Source organism: Pteropus vampyrus, unplaced genomic scaffold (assembly GCF_000151845.1).
Source record: "Pteropus vampyrus isolate Shadow unplaced genomic scaffold, Pvam_2.0 Scaffold528, whole genome shotgun sequence".
NCBI classification, from domain to species: domain Eukaryota; kingdom Metazoa; phylum Chordata; class Mammalia; order Chiroptera; family Pteropodidae; genus Pteropus; species Pteropus vampyrus.
In genome coordinates, this window is record NW_011889309.1 from 261,078 (window position 1) to 276,836 (window position 15,759).

Consider the following 15,759-nt stretch of genomic DNA (forward strand, 5'->3'; position numbering starts at 1 on the left):
GTGAATTAAAACCACAGTGAGATATCACCTCACACCTGTCAGAATTGCAATCCTCAATAAATTAACGAACAACAAGTGTTGGTGAGAATATGCAGAAAAGAGAATCCTCATGCACTGTTGGTGGGATTGTAAATTGGTACAGCCACTATGGAAAACAGAACAAAGCTTCCTCAAAAAATTAGAAATAGAACTACTTTATGACCCAGCAATTCCCTTCTGGGTATTTTCCGAAGAAGTCCAAAACACTATTTTGAAAAAGTATTTGCTTCTCTATGTTCATTGCAGCATTATTTACAATAGCCAAAATACGGAAGTAACCTAAGTACCCACTGATAGATGAATGGATAAAGAAGATATCTTGGGGTACAAAAATACAATGAAATATTACTTGGGCATAAAAAAGAATGAAATCTTACCATCTGCGATGATATGGATGGGCCTAGAGTGTATTATGTTAAGTGAAATAACTCAGACAGGGAAAGACAATTACCATATAATTTTGCTTACATGTGGAATCCAAAAAATATAAACAAACAGAAGCAAACTCATAGATGCAGAGAACAAACTGATGATTGCCAGAAAGGAGAGAGATTGGGGGGCTGGGTAAAAAAGGTAAGAGAATTAAGAAGTACAAATTGGTAGTTACAAAAATGTCACAGGGATATAAAGTGTAGCATAGGGAATATAGTCAATAATATTGTAATAACTATATATGGTTCCAGGCGAGTACTAGACTTATCAGGGGATAACCTCATAAGTTATATAAATGTCTAACCACTATGATGCACACTTCAAATTAACATAATACTGAATGCCAACTGTCATTGAAAAATTAAAAATAGTTTTTCCATCTCTGTGCCTCAGTTTTCTCATCTGTAAAATGGGGATAATAATAGTTCCTATCTCATAGGGCTATTATGAGGAATACACAAAATAACGTACATGTTAAGTGTTTAAAATATTGTCTGGCACACAGTAGGCTGTGAATATATGAATATAGGTTTGCTATGACTATTTAGTACTTTGGTTGGGAATGGTGAGGGTGATGAAGGGTTAGCTGTAGGAAATACAAATGAGGAGAGCCTAGTAAACCTATATTCTGTGAGAAATACCATGAATTAAGGAGAAATGCAGACCAAGTACTTACACATACATACTTAACTTCTTGTTTTCACAAAAGCCATTTGGCATTCTGTGGTAGACAGAATAATAGCTCCCCAAATATCCTCATATCCTAATCCCCAGGACCTATGAATATGTTACCTTACACAGCAAAGGGACTTTGCAGATGTGATTAAGCTAAGAATTTTGAGGTATAGTCATAAGATTTTAGAAGGAAGAGTGAAACAGGAAACAGATTCCCTCCTATAGCCTCCAGAAAGATTGCAGCATTATTGACATCTTAATTTTTGTACATTATACTCACTTTGGGCTTCTGATCTCCAAACTATAAGAGAAAAAACTGTATTGTTTTAAGCCACTGAATTTGTTATAGCAAGCAATAGGAAACCATTACATATGCCTTTGGTCACATCTGCTCTGTTTTACAAAACCTCTGGTTTTTACAAAAGCCACTTTCTAACTCATTATGATTCACGTCCCTACTTCCCAAAAGAGGTGAAGTGAAAATTTAAGCTTCCAGAAGGAAGTATTCACTTTGATGGAACTGGCCTCTCAAATGTCTCCTCACGTTCTTCACTCTGACAGAATTAGCCTTTCTGGGACAAGGGAGCTTGGTAGGGAAGGCTGGAATAGCCCACCAAACACGACCCAAACCAAGTGTTCACAGACTTTCTGGAAGAGTATCAAAGTACCATGACCCAACCGTGGATAACAAATAATGGTATTACTTTACGTGTGTATGACTTTTTGTGGTTTTTATTACTTTTATAATTATTGCCTCATTTTGATTCATCCAACCTATAGAAATAACTTACTCAAAAACACATCCTCAGAAAGTAACAGATCCAGAATTTGAACCCAGTCTTTTGTTTCTAAAGCCTGTTTTTTTAATCTCCATAGAGTAATATAACTTTGTTCTTACCTTTCTGGGTAGGTAACTGAGACAACTATGGATCCTTTCCAACACTCTACCACTGCCGTGAGACTTCCCCACCCACCCATTCCACCCTCCTTCTTACAGATAACCAGTCCTATGGCCTATCAACATGTTAGCTTTATCTTCTATTGGCCAAGACATGAACAAATGGCAGGCAGGAGGGGAGCAAAAGAAAAAGAAAAGACTGAGAAACTACATGAAAGGACTTATCTGACAACGGACCAGTCCATCCCTCCAGGAAAGCGAGCCGAACCCTTGTTAGAAATCTATTTCTTAGAAGAAGAGCCTGGACTCAGGAAAGTAGCCTGATGTAGAAAAAAGAAACTGCCATCTGGGCTGGGAGTCAGGAGGCCTAAGCTCTACTTCTGTCGAAGTCTAGCTGTTGGTCTTGAGCAAGTCACTTCATCTGCTCATCCCGTTTTACGTACAGGTAAAAAGGGGAAGTTGGTCTAGATAAGCCCTCCTAGGAATTCCAGCTATACTTTCTTGAGATTCCGCCTATGCAGGTTTTTGCCAAGTAGGTAAGGGACAGCTGAGTTATCCTAAACCTAGGGCAGAAATGTTACATGAGTTTTTTCACCCTGAAGCAAAATCTATCTTCTATCATACATGACTCCCCAGTGATTACTATTATGCAGTTTCATATTAGAAACACAGTCTAGGATATGAATAACTAACATTTCTTGAGCTGCTATATCTGCGTACACTTCTGATATCTATAGATTTCACAAAGTATTGTGTTCAGGACATTGTTCTTCTTCATATCCTTTGGCAACCCATGAAGAACTATCACTCACCCAATCACCTAAATTTAAAACTATATATTCTATGTTTACATTTTCGGTATCTACCAACTCTTAGAAATTCAATTCCCCCAAACAAACAACCTACAATATAAAGTACAACTTCTCTTTTTTGGGGGGTAAGTACTTTCTCCAAGTTTGATTCAGCTACCCCGGTTCACAGTCTTCTACTTGTTTCCTCCTCCATCTTCTTTCCTCTATCACTTCCTTCCAAAGTACCCAATACACCAAACATCCATTCTTACTTCACACTTTCCCACTTGTCTCCAAGTTGTAGGTGGCTGCATACAGACTAAGTGTGCAGAGTAACTTGTATAACTTAGAAAACTGGAGAAAACGTTCCCTCAAGGACACAAATTTTTCCAGCCCCTGGTTACTAGCCCCATCATGAATCTTTATGTAGATCCTCAGCATTCCTTGATGATTCTTACATCAGAGATTCCAATTTATCTATCTATTCACAGGCAGATCTTGGTCAGCAGTGTCAGTTTCAGAGAGCAGATTCCAGCCTTCTGCAGAAAGAGCTGCCAAAAGGCTCAGCAGAACCCCAGGGGCCAGGTCCTCAGGAGTCTAGGGGAGCTGGGAGGATGACCACCAGAAACCCTTCAGGGAGGCTTTGCAATCCTCACCTGGCCACATTTTATTCACAACCACCTGAATTTACAAACAATGATTATACTCACCTTGGAAATACAAAGGAAAAGAAACATTTTGTTGATTTGAATCTTTCTTAAGAAGTTCTCTTCTTCCCTGCCTTTTTGCAGGACATCTCTCATTTTCTTTTTTTCCTGCCTCTCCAAACACTCTTCTTAGCCTCCCTCCTTCGCCTGTTCTTTTTCTTCTACTCACCAGCTTGCCCCTCAGAACCCTTCCCCTGGAAGTTGACTTCTTTTCTTTACACTCTGCCTGGTTTACCACACCTATTCTCATGCCTTCTACTACAGTCAGTTCCCAAATCTATAGTTCTAGCCCTAACTACTCCTCTGAGCAACAAATCCTAATTTCCAGCCATATCTTTATGTTGTTTATAGACTTTAACACCTATCTCAAGCCAAACTTGTCCCTCATCCTCTATATCACCTGATCTTCTATATATTCTATCTTGGTTAATAATGTCTCCCCCTTTCTCGTTTCCAAAACTGTTAATCTTGAGCTATCTTTTTGCTCCCCCAATCTTCACACCCAATAGAGTATCAATCCTGTTAATTTGATTTCAGAAACGTCTCTAGAATCTGGCTCTTGTTAATCTTAACCCAAGCGCCTATTAGCCTTTCTTCTGGACTATTACAACCACCTTCTTACCAGCTCCCATGCCTAGTTTTTCTCTGCTACATTCTATTCTTTATATGACTTCTGTTCTATAAAATGTTACTCTCCATAACCTCTAGGCCCAACTAATTTATCTACTCCTCTTTTGTCACTTTCTCATCAATCCTCAGCTCCCACATGCCTTCTTACTCTCTGAATTTCATGCTGTCCACTCTGACTGGAATGCCCTTTCCTCTTCTATACCTAGAAAATCTATTTATTACTTAAGGTCTTCTTTAATTGTTGCCTCCTCTGCTCTCCTCAACCTTCACGGATTGTACTAGTCATTTTTCCTGTGGTCCTATAGAGTTTTTTTCAAACCTCTACTATGGTACTAACTGTAATATTATTTCATGTTTATGGTTTATATGTATTTCTCTCTTGAGGAATGCTGAGTTCCCGTAGAAGAAAAATAATCACATCCCTAACAAGTTCCTGGCATGTAGTAAACACTCAGCCCAATGGAAGCATGAGTAAAATAATGTCAAATCTAAACTTAGGCTCAATTATGGTCCAGCTATTTCTTTTGGTAGCCAAAATTTCTCCTTTTCTTTCCAAGCTAGACAGTAACATAGTACCTAGAATTTTATTTAGTTGGAGTGGAGGGGCTGGTGGTGAGATAGAAAGTAAGAGGATGATGAGGAGGATGATTCTAGAAACTCAAGTTTAAATTAAATTCTGTCTCTGTCTTACACTTGTGGTATAATATTAAATCATTTGGACTATCTGCTGATCTTCCTAAACTCCTACCTCTTAAACTGAAGAAAAGTATTGCTCTTACCTTATTTGCATTTTCAAAATTTACTTTGGGGCTCTCTGTCTGGTTATATTACCCTCCTCATCTCCTCACATAGATACTGCATCTGTCTCTTGTATTCCATTTAACACATTTTATCATACTTCTTTTCCACACTAGATTGGCAGTTCCTTGAGGGCAAAGATTATATGTAATTATCTTTTCACTCGCAACTGCTATTGTAATAGATTTTAATAGTTTCCATAAATACATAATGAGGTGTTTATACATTTAACAAAAAATGGCATTACCTAGGGAACTTGTTATGGAGGTAAGACAGATACAATGTTGATTTTTTCCTCCTGTTCCTCAAAGATTTGAAATGTGAAGATATGTTATGAGACCCCAAAAAGGTCACTGTGGGTGAAAGTGACTGAAAGCCTAGGACAGATCATTCTGTATCTATGTAGGAAATACAGGGATGATCCTCTCTACCTTGATTGCTTCACAAGGTGAAGCTTAATAAGGCTTGAAGAAGAGATGAGAAGAGAGAAAAGGGGAGGAAAAGAGAGAGAAAGAGAGTTAGGGAAGGAAAGCAAAAGAAAGCCACACATATTATAGTTGAACTAGTTCTCCAGGATGGGTAAAATCTGATGAGGCAAAAAGAGAAGAAAAGGTAAGCAGGGAGGCGATTCAAGGACAGGTTGATTAAGAAATGAGACAGCAGATGCCACTGGTTCAGAACTTCAGCAACTCCGCATAGTTTTGCATGTGTTTGTCTGTGTTTAAACAGACTGTACACAAAGGCAGCCACTGGAGGCAGATTTCTTTCCTACTAAGTGCTTTCTACCCAAGGTAAGATAATAAACATTTAGAGAGCGGATGCTCACAGTAAATATTTTTGAATGGGGCACAGTCAGCATGAAAGTAGGATTCTAAATAATCCTGCTACCTGATTCACGGAGAAGGTAGATCCAACAAAACCTGAAAAGAAGCCTGAACATTTGGCTGCTCTGACCATCTGTGCTATCAGCTTCCTCTTGGCTTCCTCCCGACTCTTGTGAGCTGCTATGGGGGTGTTTCTTTCAGCTTCTCACTGCGTGTGGCAATAGCCCTGATCTTGGTAGAGTTAATTGCCACTGTTGCAGTATGTTTCCACTGGGGCAACAGAACACAATGGGAATTGTTACACAAACAGCTGGTGACCTAGCAGAAGGGAAGATGTCCCTTTAATTAAAAAGGTACCCATGAGCAATTTATTTCCCTCCAGGAGTTGGGCTTAAGGCACTAACCTCCTCTCTCATTTAACCAGCACATTGGTCGTATTTTGCAAGAAAGAACATTATGTACCAATTTGAAAATTATACTAATGCATACTAGTTAAACGACTCCCCACTGTTGTAATTGCCTTATATCTTTTTTCTTTCTATTTATTTACTCTAAAATATCAAGAGTCCTGAAGAGTTTTTTTAGAGGGAGAAGAGAAGAATTTGACAATAAAGCTCCAGGGAAAAACAAAACAAAATTAGGAAAACAAAACAAAACAAAACAAAACAGAAAAGCCAAATGCTCTGGAACAGAAAAGTATACATGAAGCAGTGAAAATACTTGTACATGTATGCCATCCCCAGGTCACCAGAACTGCAAAGGACCTGAGAGGTGCTTGACTTCAATCCCTTTTACAGTTGGGAACACAGAGGTTGGGGGAAAGAAAAGTATGTGTGTGAGTCCAAACAGCCAATAATCGAGAGCAGAGTGCAAGTGCAGAGCTAGAGTCTGGTAAACTGAGTTTGCTTTCATTGTGCATTACCACTAGGCTACCTGTGAGGTATAGGCCAAACCCAGAGCTCTTAGATGATCTGTAAAGTGTTATTCTCCCAGGCTGAGAAAAGGCAGATCCGCTCCTCAGAAGGTCACTGTGGAGGACTTGCAGCCAGCTAGGGATACTTCAGAGCATCAGGTGGTGAAACCTGACATTCACCTTTTTCTCCCAAGAACTGTACAGAATTTAGTAAGTTACTGTGCACACACTAAAGATCTCAATTTCTGGATTTGCATCTGAGATAATTCACCATAGGCCTCATCCTCATAAATAGTAGGTGCAAAGAACCTAATGGCCAGGTCACCAGGAAAATGGGGATATTAGCAAGATGGGACAACAAGAAAGGGGATCATCTATCACATACCCTGAGCCCTTACCAGAAGGTCCAGAGGACTTAGGCCACTGCTCTAGCTATCCATCCATCTTTCAGGGAAGAGAAAACCCAGAGGTTCTCCCATAAGCCTTTCGGTAACACCCAGGGGCCCCTGGGAAAGTCCTCCCATAAAGAAGGCAAGGACTTTCAGTACTGATGGGGATTGCAGATATCTCATTTGTCCAGCAATGGCTCTGTGTCCTGCTGGGACTGTGCCCATCACAGTGCAGAGAAGCCATTCCTGAATGCTCATTTTTTCCCCCCTCTCTAGGGCTGCAGACTGATTCCATTTGAAACTAATCAAAAGACAACCATATGGCACTCCTTCAAATCCCCAACCCAAGCCATTTATTACAGTCAGCAGCTTAGGTAGCACTGGCTCTGCTCTGGGTCTGCTTCCAATAGGTCTGGCACCCCTTGGGGCACTGTACAGAGAGAGGTACAGGAGAACAGAACTGAAGTGCTGAGGGAAGGCCTCAGTCAGCCTCTACCCCACACTCACTACTTTCTGCCCATAGTTTAGTGAGTAGAGGAGAGATGTATAAGTGGAGGGGCACTCTGGGCCCCAGGCAACAAAGGGAGCTCTGCAGAATAAAATCGGCATTGGAGAAGTAAGACATATCTCCTTATTGGGGCTTACTGATGCTAGGCACTCTTCAAGTATTTGTGTGGAATGGCATCCTTAGCCCTTATAACAGTCCTTCGAGGTAAGTACTGTTATTATTAATCTTTTACAGACAGGGAAAATCAGGCTCAGTGCATTCAGAAATTCACCATAGGTCACCCAGTTGGGATTCAAACCTAGGCTGTCCGAACACCTGCCACAAGTTGAAACTTCTGAGTATCAGGCTGATACTAACAGGATCTCCTCCATTCCTGGCTGCCCAAGTACAGGGTCTGTCTGTCTGTCTGTCTGTCTGTCTGTCTGTCTGTCTCTCACACACACACACACACACACACACACACACACACACACACACACAACACACACACACCAGATGCCTACTAGGATGGGGGTGACACTGACAGCTCCACCACCACCATCTTGGCAGGAGCAGAGCTGGCAAGAGACAAAGGATTCCCTAGTTTTGTTGCCTCTTGAAAAAGCAAAGCCTTTAACTGTGAGAATTATTGTCCACTCAGTGAAAAGCAGCTAGAGTTTGAGGCAGCTGAGGGCAGGGGGTGGGGTGGTGACAAAAACCACAGGATAGAGTCATAAGGCAGGATACTCTTTACTCTCTGTGGCACTTAATCTTGTGCACCTCAGTCTTCTCATGAATTATCAATTACTTGATAGTAATTATGTACATAAATCTGCTTTGCAATCTCTAAACTGGCCTAAAAATCTAAGGTATTATTAGAATACAATAGAGAATTTTATAGAAGCTGTGTGCAAGGGGTTAATAATTATGTACCAGCATATTCAAATACATCAAGATCTACTCAGCAGCAACAGGACACAAACTGCTGATGTATGCAACATCATGGACAAGTCTCAAAAATATGAGAAAAGAAGCCAGGCACGTATAAGAGTATGCATTGTATGATTTTACTTATATACAGATCTAGAAAACAAACTAATCTGTAGTGACAGAAAACAGGCCAGTGGTTGCCCCAGGGATGGGGCGGAAAAGGGACTGACTGCAAAGAGGCACAAAAAAATTTTAGGGTGACGGACATGTGCTATGTCTTGTGGTGGCGACTTCATGGTATTATCGTCTGTCAAAACTGATCAATCTCTAAATAGGTTTAGTTTATTGTACATAAATTAGATCACTATAAAGTTAAAAAAGAACACATGTCAAGGACTTTCCTTTTGAACTAGGGCCTCTGTGTGGCCTGGGAAGTTAACTGGACTTATAGTATTAGCCCAAGGCTGTCATGACAACATGGTCCCACACAAGGTAAGTCCCTGAGCTCCTCAGAGCCTCAAGTCTCATTTTAAAATGAGGCTTTTATTGTGTGCTTTACCTCATAGGACTGCTGTGTCGATTAAAGGGAATATTTAGCACATGTGAGAGCAATTTCCAACTGCAAAATAACACACAAATGTAAGGAAGTACTGTGTGGGCACAGGGTCACAACAGGTAGATTCTAGACTTCCTCACCCTACTCACCTATGAGACCCCTCCAGCTCCAAATGGGCATGTTTTTTTTCTTCTTTTTCTGCCTAATGTAGGACTACATGTTAAATCAAGAGGACTAAAATGTTAAATCAAGCTATATTCAGAGACTGCAATATGCTGATCAGTCCTACAGCCAGACCAGGAGGACACCTATAGAACAAAAGAAGATTTTTGCAAGGATTGCTAACAACACATTTCCCCACACTGTGAAGGGAAAACAGAAAAACAGAGTCTTTAAGTGACACCCTACACAAAATAAAATCATTCGTTCCTTATTGCTAAAACCATGGGGAATCTATGGATTACAGGCTGGAAATAGGCAGCATGTCTTTCACATTGCATATTCTTACCTTTTCCTGCTACATAATCTTATCCTTTCTCACTGTATGCTTGTATCAAAGGAAAATGGGTAAACAAAAGCTTTAAACTGTAATTCACAGAAACTAAAGAATGATATATAAACTGAATTCCCCAAACACTCAGGGTCCCTCTCACTGCCTTTACTCAGTGTCTTTACTCCGGCTCTCTCTCTGTCTCCATCTCTTTCTATTGTCTGTCCCTCTGAGTCTCTCTCAGGCTCTTTCAATCTCTGCCTCTGAGAAGAGACCACGTTGTCTGTGGAGCGTTACCCCTTCTCTAACAAACTTTCTTTTTGACTCTGACTTTAGTGGGCTTTGAATTCTTCCTTGTGCTCAGCTAAGAACACTTTTCTTTCTTAGTGCAGGGCTTGAGCTCCACCTCCCTCCACTCCACTTAGGTAATTTGCCCTGCCCTGCATCATATCTAATACCCCTGAGAAAGAAGCCCTCTCCCAGAATCAGCCGCAATTCAGAGATGCTGAGTTGACCAAGTACTTTCAGAGAATCCAATGTCAATCACCAGGTAGGCTGGAGGTCAGAGAAACTGGATATTTTAATTCATGGGCTCTCCAAGATGCTTCTCAATTCTTTGTGTAGCCAGCTTGTGCTGCTTTATCTTTGGGCAGTGAGGCATAGCTAACAGAGCTTCCTGCCCAGAGCAAAGTCAAAGGCATTTCTTCCAGCTCTTTCCTTCTGCCACTATCTTGCTCTTTAACAAGGCATCGTTTAAGTATTCTCAGTAGGAAAAAAGATAACCCAATAGCACATGTGAATCTTTGCCAAGAACTTCAACCACCACCTCACCCCCTTCTTTTTCTTCCAATAATACCATAATCATATCTATCTTGTGTCCAGAATACACTTTTAACTTCTCCAAGTTCTTTCTTGCCCTGATCTCATTTTGTCTTTACAAAGCATGTCAGATAACGCAGGACAGGCATTTTCATGCACAGAAGCTGGTCAGGAGATTGATAAAAAGGGCTTAAACAGAAGACCTAAAAGCTTCAAGTGTCAGTCAGAAGCTAAACTAGAATTCTGGGACATCTGACCCCTGTCATGGGTGTCCTTTTGCAAGAAGGGACATAGGAAACATTTGAAGGCCATTGGCTATAGACAAAGTACTAGGAAATATTTGAAGGCCATTGGCTATAGACAAAGTACTAGCCCCAAGAAGCCTCAAACCAAAACAAAATAAAAAGCAGGGTTGTATCAGCCAGGACTCCTCAGATTCATTGTCCAGTGACTTGCTCCCACAGTTGCCCTCAAGCTACAGAAGAGATATGAGAGCTTCACTCCCCAGAAATTGCAAAGGCCAGTAGTGAGATAGTATGAAATCGAGTATGCAAAGCAACGACTCTATCAGAGTTCCTATCCTTCCTTCTCTGGTGATCTATTCAGCCCCTCTCCTGGCCCCAGACATCCTCTTCCTCAGGCCTTTGCCCAGCACAGACACTCTTACTTTTCCTTCTACCAACCTCACTCCAGTCTTGATGAAGCTAGACCTTTATTTTTAGAACTTTTGCAACAGAAAACTATTGGGCATAGAAACAAAAAGAAAGGAATAGGCCATTTTGGCCCCTTGAAAGTTTTCTTCCAGAGGCTTCCCTAACACCTCCTTACCTTCTGCTTGCTTAAACACACACACACACACACACACACACACACACACACACACCCCACCATAAAAATCACCACTCCTCAATCTTTCTCCATGTGGCAGGTTCTTCCACAGCAGTGTCTAAATGGCTGAAGTTCATAGGGTGGAATGGAAAAAATCCAGCACAGCTCCAGGGGAGTAAGGAGCCACAGAGAACACACCCTGAGGTCACCCTGCTTGTGCAGCACTTCTTTCCTGTAGCTTTGTCAAGCACTTAAGAAACACACACTGATTAATCCTATCCCCCTCAGAGAGAGTCAGTGGGGCCCTGATGGGTTAAATGAGTTATCCAGGACCTGGGACTTGTTGGCCTCTGAGCATTTTGACAGCCCACCAAGAGCCCAGTGGAAGGTCTCTTCTTGTGCTGCGCAACACCAGACCCAGTTACACCCAGAGGGAAAATCAGAACTGTCAGCCTTGGCTACCACCATTCTCTCTGAATGGCCATATCTCAGGCATCAGTCTCATCCTTTCTTTGTATCACAGCTAAGTCATCCTGATCCCAGGAAACCATACCTGCTCTCTCCTGCTTGCAATTTCATCATATTCCTTCCTCCAGGTTTAAGACTTAAAAAAGAGGCTTCTCAGAAGCTAAGCCTGCTGCCTTTGCTCTCTTTCTTCTCAGCTCTCCAAAATAAAGTTAAAAATCTGCTCTCTGAAAATTTCAGATGGCCTCATGGAGTGGTCCCTCTTCTTACTGACCTGAGTTAAGTTATTAAGGGGAAGGCTGACCACATTAGCCTTTTTAGGTTGAAGTAGAAGAGATGCCAGCCTGGGCAGGGAGTGCAAATAGATCAGGTGACTACCAAAGGCTCTGCCCACTCTCTGGTAGAGATTTGTGGGAGACAGAACAGTGAACCCAACCTCCTCCCACCCAGGCTATTTCATCATGACCTACTCTGTCACCTTTTCAGCAATGAGAGGCAGTGCTACTAACAATAATAGTAGCTGTAAAAGGCTGAAAATGGCTCTCCAAAAGATATCCAGGTCCTCATACCTGGACCCTGTGAACATCACCTCATGGCAAATAAATAAACAAATAAACAAACAAACGGATTTTGAAGATGTGATTAAGCTAAGGATCTTGAGATGGGAAGATTATCCTGAGTTACCTTGGAGAGGCCCTAAATGCAATCACAAGTGTCTTTATAGAAAAAAGACAGAGGGATCTTTGACACAGAAGAGAAGGTACTGTGGCCGTGGAGTGATGCAGCTACAAGCCAAAGAATGCCAGCAGACACCAGCCCCTACCTCCCATTCTTAAGGATAACTATACTCAGCCGTCATCTATTAGAAGGACCTAACTTGCCACATCCACACCTGACACATCTATGTAGAGTCCACCACATCTTCTCCCTGCAAATCTAGCATCAGAGACTGCAGCCCCAGTGCTTGGAAGCCAGTGGGAGGTAGAAACATCAGTGCATTTCATAGTCTTCCAATGCCACTCCAATCTGTCCCAGCAGGCTGTGTGGAATGATAAAATCAGGGGTCTGATTTGATTAAGAGGTCGCAGCCAGATTACTAAAGAATAAACAAGGTTTGCCTAAAGGCCAGGGAAGGGAAGCCTAAGAGTTATCGCATGAAAAAAGAGGGAGGAAAAAAAACTTTCATTAACTTGGCCCTTTCTAATAAAGTTTGTTCAACTTCCCCTTCAGGTGATGTAATTCAAAGAAGCAGCGTCCCAACAGGATCCCAGGCTGTGTGTCCCCACCGAAGAAAGGCCTGGCCACCGGGCTTTAGCTTCCTCTTAGGCAGGGTTCCGGCCCCACATTCTTGGATGCCCAGCTTCAGAAGACTCCTCCTGCTGCTGCTGCTGCTGCTGCTGCTGCTGCTGCTGCTGCTGCTGCTGCTGCTGCTGCTGCTGCTGCTGCCACCGCCGCCTTGTGCTGGAGACCAGGCCTCTTCGCAGCGGGCTGCAGGGGCAGCCACCTGCGCTCTCTCTACCCTTCCCTACCTCACTCCACCCTCCAAGGGGAAGAAGGATGAGGGAGAACAGCTCCCTCTCCTTACTCTCAGGCACCCACAGATTTCTGCGCTGCTGTCACCACTGACGAGAACCCAGGTCCCCTGGAAGAATTGCTTCTCCTTTTTTCTTCCTCCCTATCAATGAACACGCAGCAACACCCACGCTCCGCTCCTCCTACTCCGGAGGGAGACCAAATCAGAGAGCGGCATCCGGACCTGGAAGCCGCTGCAGTGGGAGCGTCGGCTTCCCTGCCCTGCTGTCCTTTGCCTTTTCGTAGCCATCAAGAGGATCCCAAGCCAGCCCAGAGTTTCGGGTCCAGAGGGTACCTGAATCCTCTGCAGGACCCCGCCTCCCCAGGGGCTCGGCGCTTAGCAGACACAAGCTTAGCCCCACAAGCGAAGGCTGGGCGCTGGGCAGGGGACTCGGGACTCGAACCTGGTACCCTTTTCCTTAGGCATGTCTCACCTTAGGCATCCTCAGCAAGCCCCTAGCCCAGCGCTCCCGCGAGGCGTCTTCCCCTGCACCCCTGCCCTGAGGAGATATAGAGCCGGGCTCCTGCGTGCCCATCTGCCCTCAACAGGACGTGGGCAGCGGTGAGCGCGCGGCCTGTCCGGCCGGCGCAAGTAGACAAGCTGGACCCAGGACGAGGGCCAGCAGCTGGGGGCTGGAGGGGTCGCAAGAGCTGCGAGCCCGGCCACTTACGCGCGGGCTCTGGGGAAGCCCATGGACAGGAGCACGTCCAGCGCGGATCCATGCTTGATGGTGCCGGGGCGCTGCTGGCGGTTCCTGCGCGGGGTGACTTTGCTGTACAGCTCTTCTCTCGCAGCCATGCCGAGCGGGCTAGGGTGGCCGTACTGAGCCATGGCTCAGCGGCCAGCCATTGCCAAGGAAGAAGCCCGAGCCGGATCGTCCCGGAGGGAGGAGGGAGCCGGGCTGGGGTAGGGCAGGGAGCCGGGGGCCGAGAGCCGGGCGGGAAGCGGCGGCGGCGGCGGAGGCGGCGCTCGGAGCTTCCCGGGTGTTGAGATTCTGACGCTTCCTGGTGAGGCCACGGGAGCCAGAACAGCCCGCGAGCGGCTTCGGCCCGGCCAGCAGTCAGCTACTCGGGCCCTTGGGTGCCTTCAGCGCGGCGCCTGCAGCAGCTCCGCTCCTCCGCCCCCTTCTTTCTCCTCTCCTAGCAGTCCGGGAATTTGCAATGAGTAATTTTTGAATGGATCAAAAAGGAAAAGGAGACTGTGGGCTGGCCCTGCCCTGCCTGTGCTGGGGCCCCGCCCCTCTCTTAAAGAGGCCGCGCCACCTGGCGCGCACGAGGCTGCGCACAGGCTGTAGAGTTCGGTTCTTCTAGGTAAAGCATTGGAATCAGAGTAGGCTACCCGTGTCAGCCCCAGCCTTCCCCGTGGCTCGGATATAGGGCCCCCTGGGCCTCAAGACACAAGATCTACCCAATTCAAGTCTCGAATTGTTCAAGATGGAGTTAATAATGGAAATTGAGCGAACCGATAGGTGACATTAATGAACTAGAAAGCCAAGCCGGAAGGCCCAGATAAAAGGTTTTGCATCCGAAAGATCCTGCAAAACCCAGAAGATTTGGCCATTGAAGACCAATTCCATCAGCCAGACGAGTGGTCAGACGTAGCATGTCCTCCATGACTGAGATAGTGACGTCAGAGTAAAGAGTGGGACCTCAGGCTCTCAGGCTTGGGAGGGGAGAGAAAAGAAAGAGAGGACAGGGCAGAAAGAGGAAGACGGAAGAAAAGATGAAAGGAAGAAGGAAGAGGTGAGAGAAGAAGTGGGAAGTGGAAGGAGGGTGGAAGGAGAAGGAACAGAGAAAGTACACTTTCTAACTGTAAGAGGTATTCAAATGGAATGGGTTGATTCTCATTAGGGAATGAGTGTCCTGTCAACAAAAGGACTCAAAGAAATACTGGATCACCACTGGTCATCAACGAGGGATAAGTGAATTGCTTCATAGGTTGGACAAAACTACATCCACCTCAAATAAGGTGGGACTTCTTACCCATACCTACGCTCCTATGCTCCACACCATGAGCTGGGCTGGGGAATGTTACGACTCTCTCATTCAGAGATAAACTTATTGTCCTCAGTCAGGGACAAGGGCCCCACTTGGAGTAATGGAATGGCACAGAGGAAACTCTAGCTATTCCTCTTTTTCAGATAATTATAATAATAAAACCTAACATTCTTCTATGTGTACGCCATTGTGCTAAATGTAATAAATAAATTAACTCATTGAATTTTTACAATGACCTATGGAATTGTTATCCCAGTTTTAGAGATAAGAAAACTCAGCTTAGAGAGGCTGAGGAAGATAATAGATCTGGTAAGTGCATAACCAGAACTTTTATCCAATGCGGTGCCTTGGGCCAGTTGCTTCTGCCTTCTACAGCCCCAGGTCCTTATCTGTATGCATCATAGTAACATAGCCCTACACCCTGGGTTCTCCAAAATTGTCAGCTCCTTCCCCTATCTGGAGTGTGGGGGAAGGATAGTGACCAGTCACCACGAGCAGCTTTTGGATGTTACTTTATA

At 44.1% G+C, this 15,759-nt stretch overlaps 1 protein-coding gene across 1 annotated transcript in view; it reads right to left on the bottom strand.

Annotated features, from left to right (window-relative positions):
- Positions 1-14,426, bottom strand: part of UBASH3B (ubiquitin associated and SH3 domain containing B) — a 133,604-nt gene extending 119,178 nt beyond the window's left edge. The window contains exon 1 of the mRNA XM_011383579.2: positions 13,915-14,426. Within this exon, the coding sequence (XP_011381881.1) occupies positions 13,915-14,075 (161 nt within the window). The 5' untranslated portion in view covers positions 14,076-14,426. The remainder of the gene's footprint in view (positions 1-13,914) is intronic.
- Between the last annotated feature and the right edge of the window lie 1,333 nt (positions 14,427-15,759).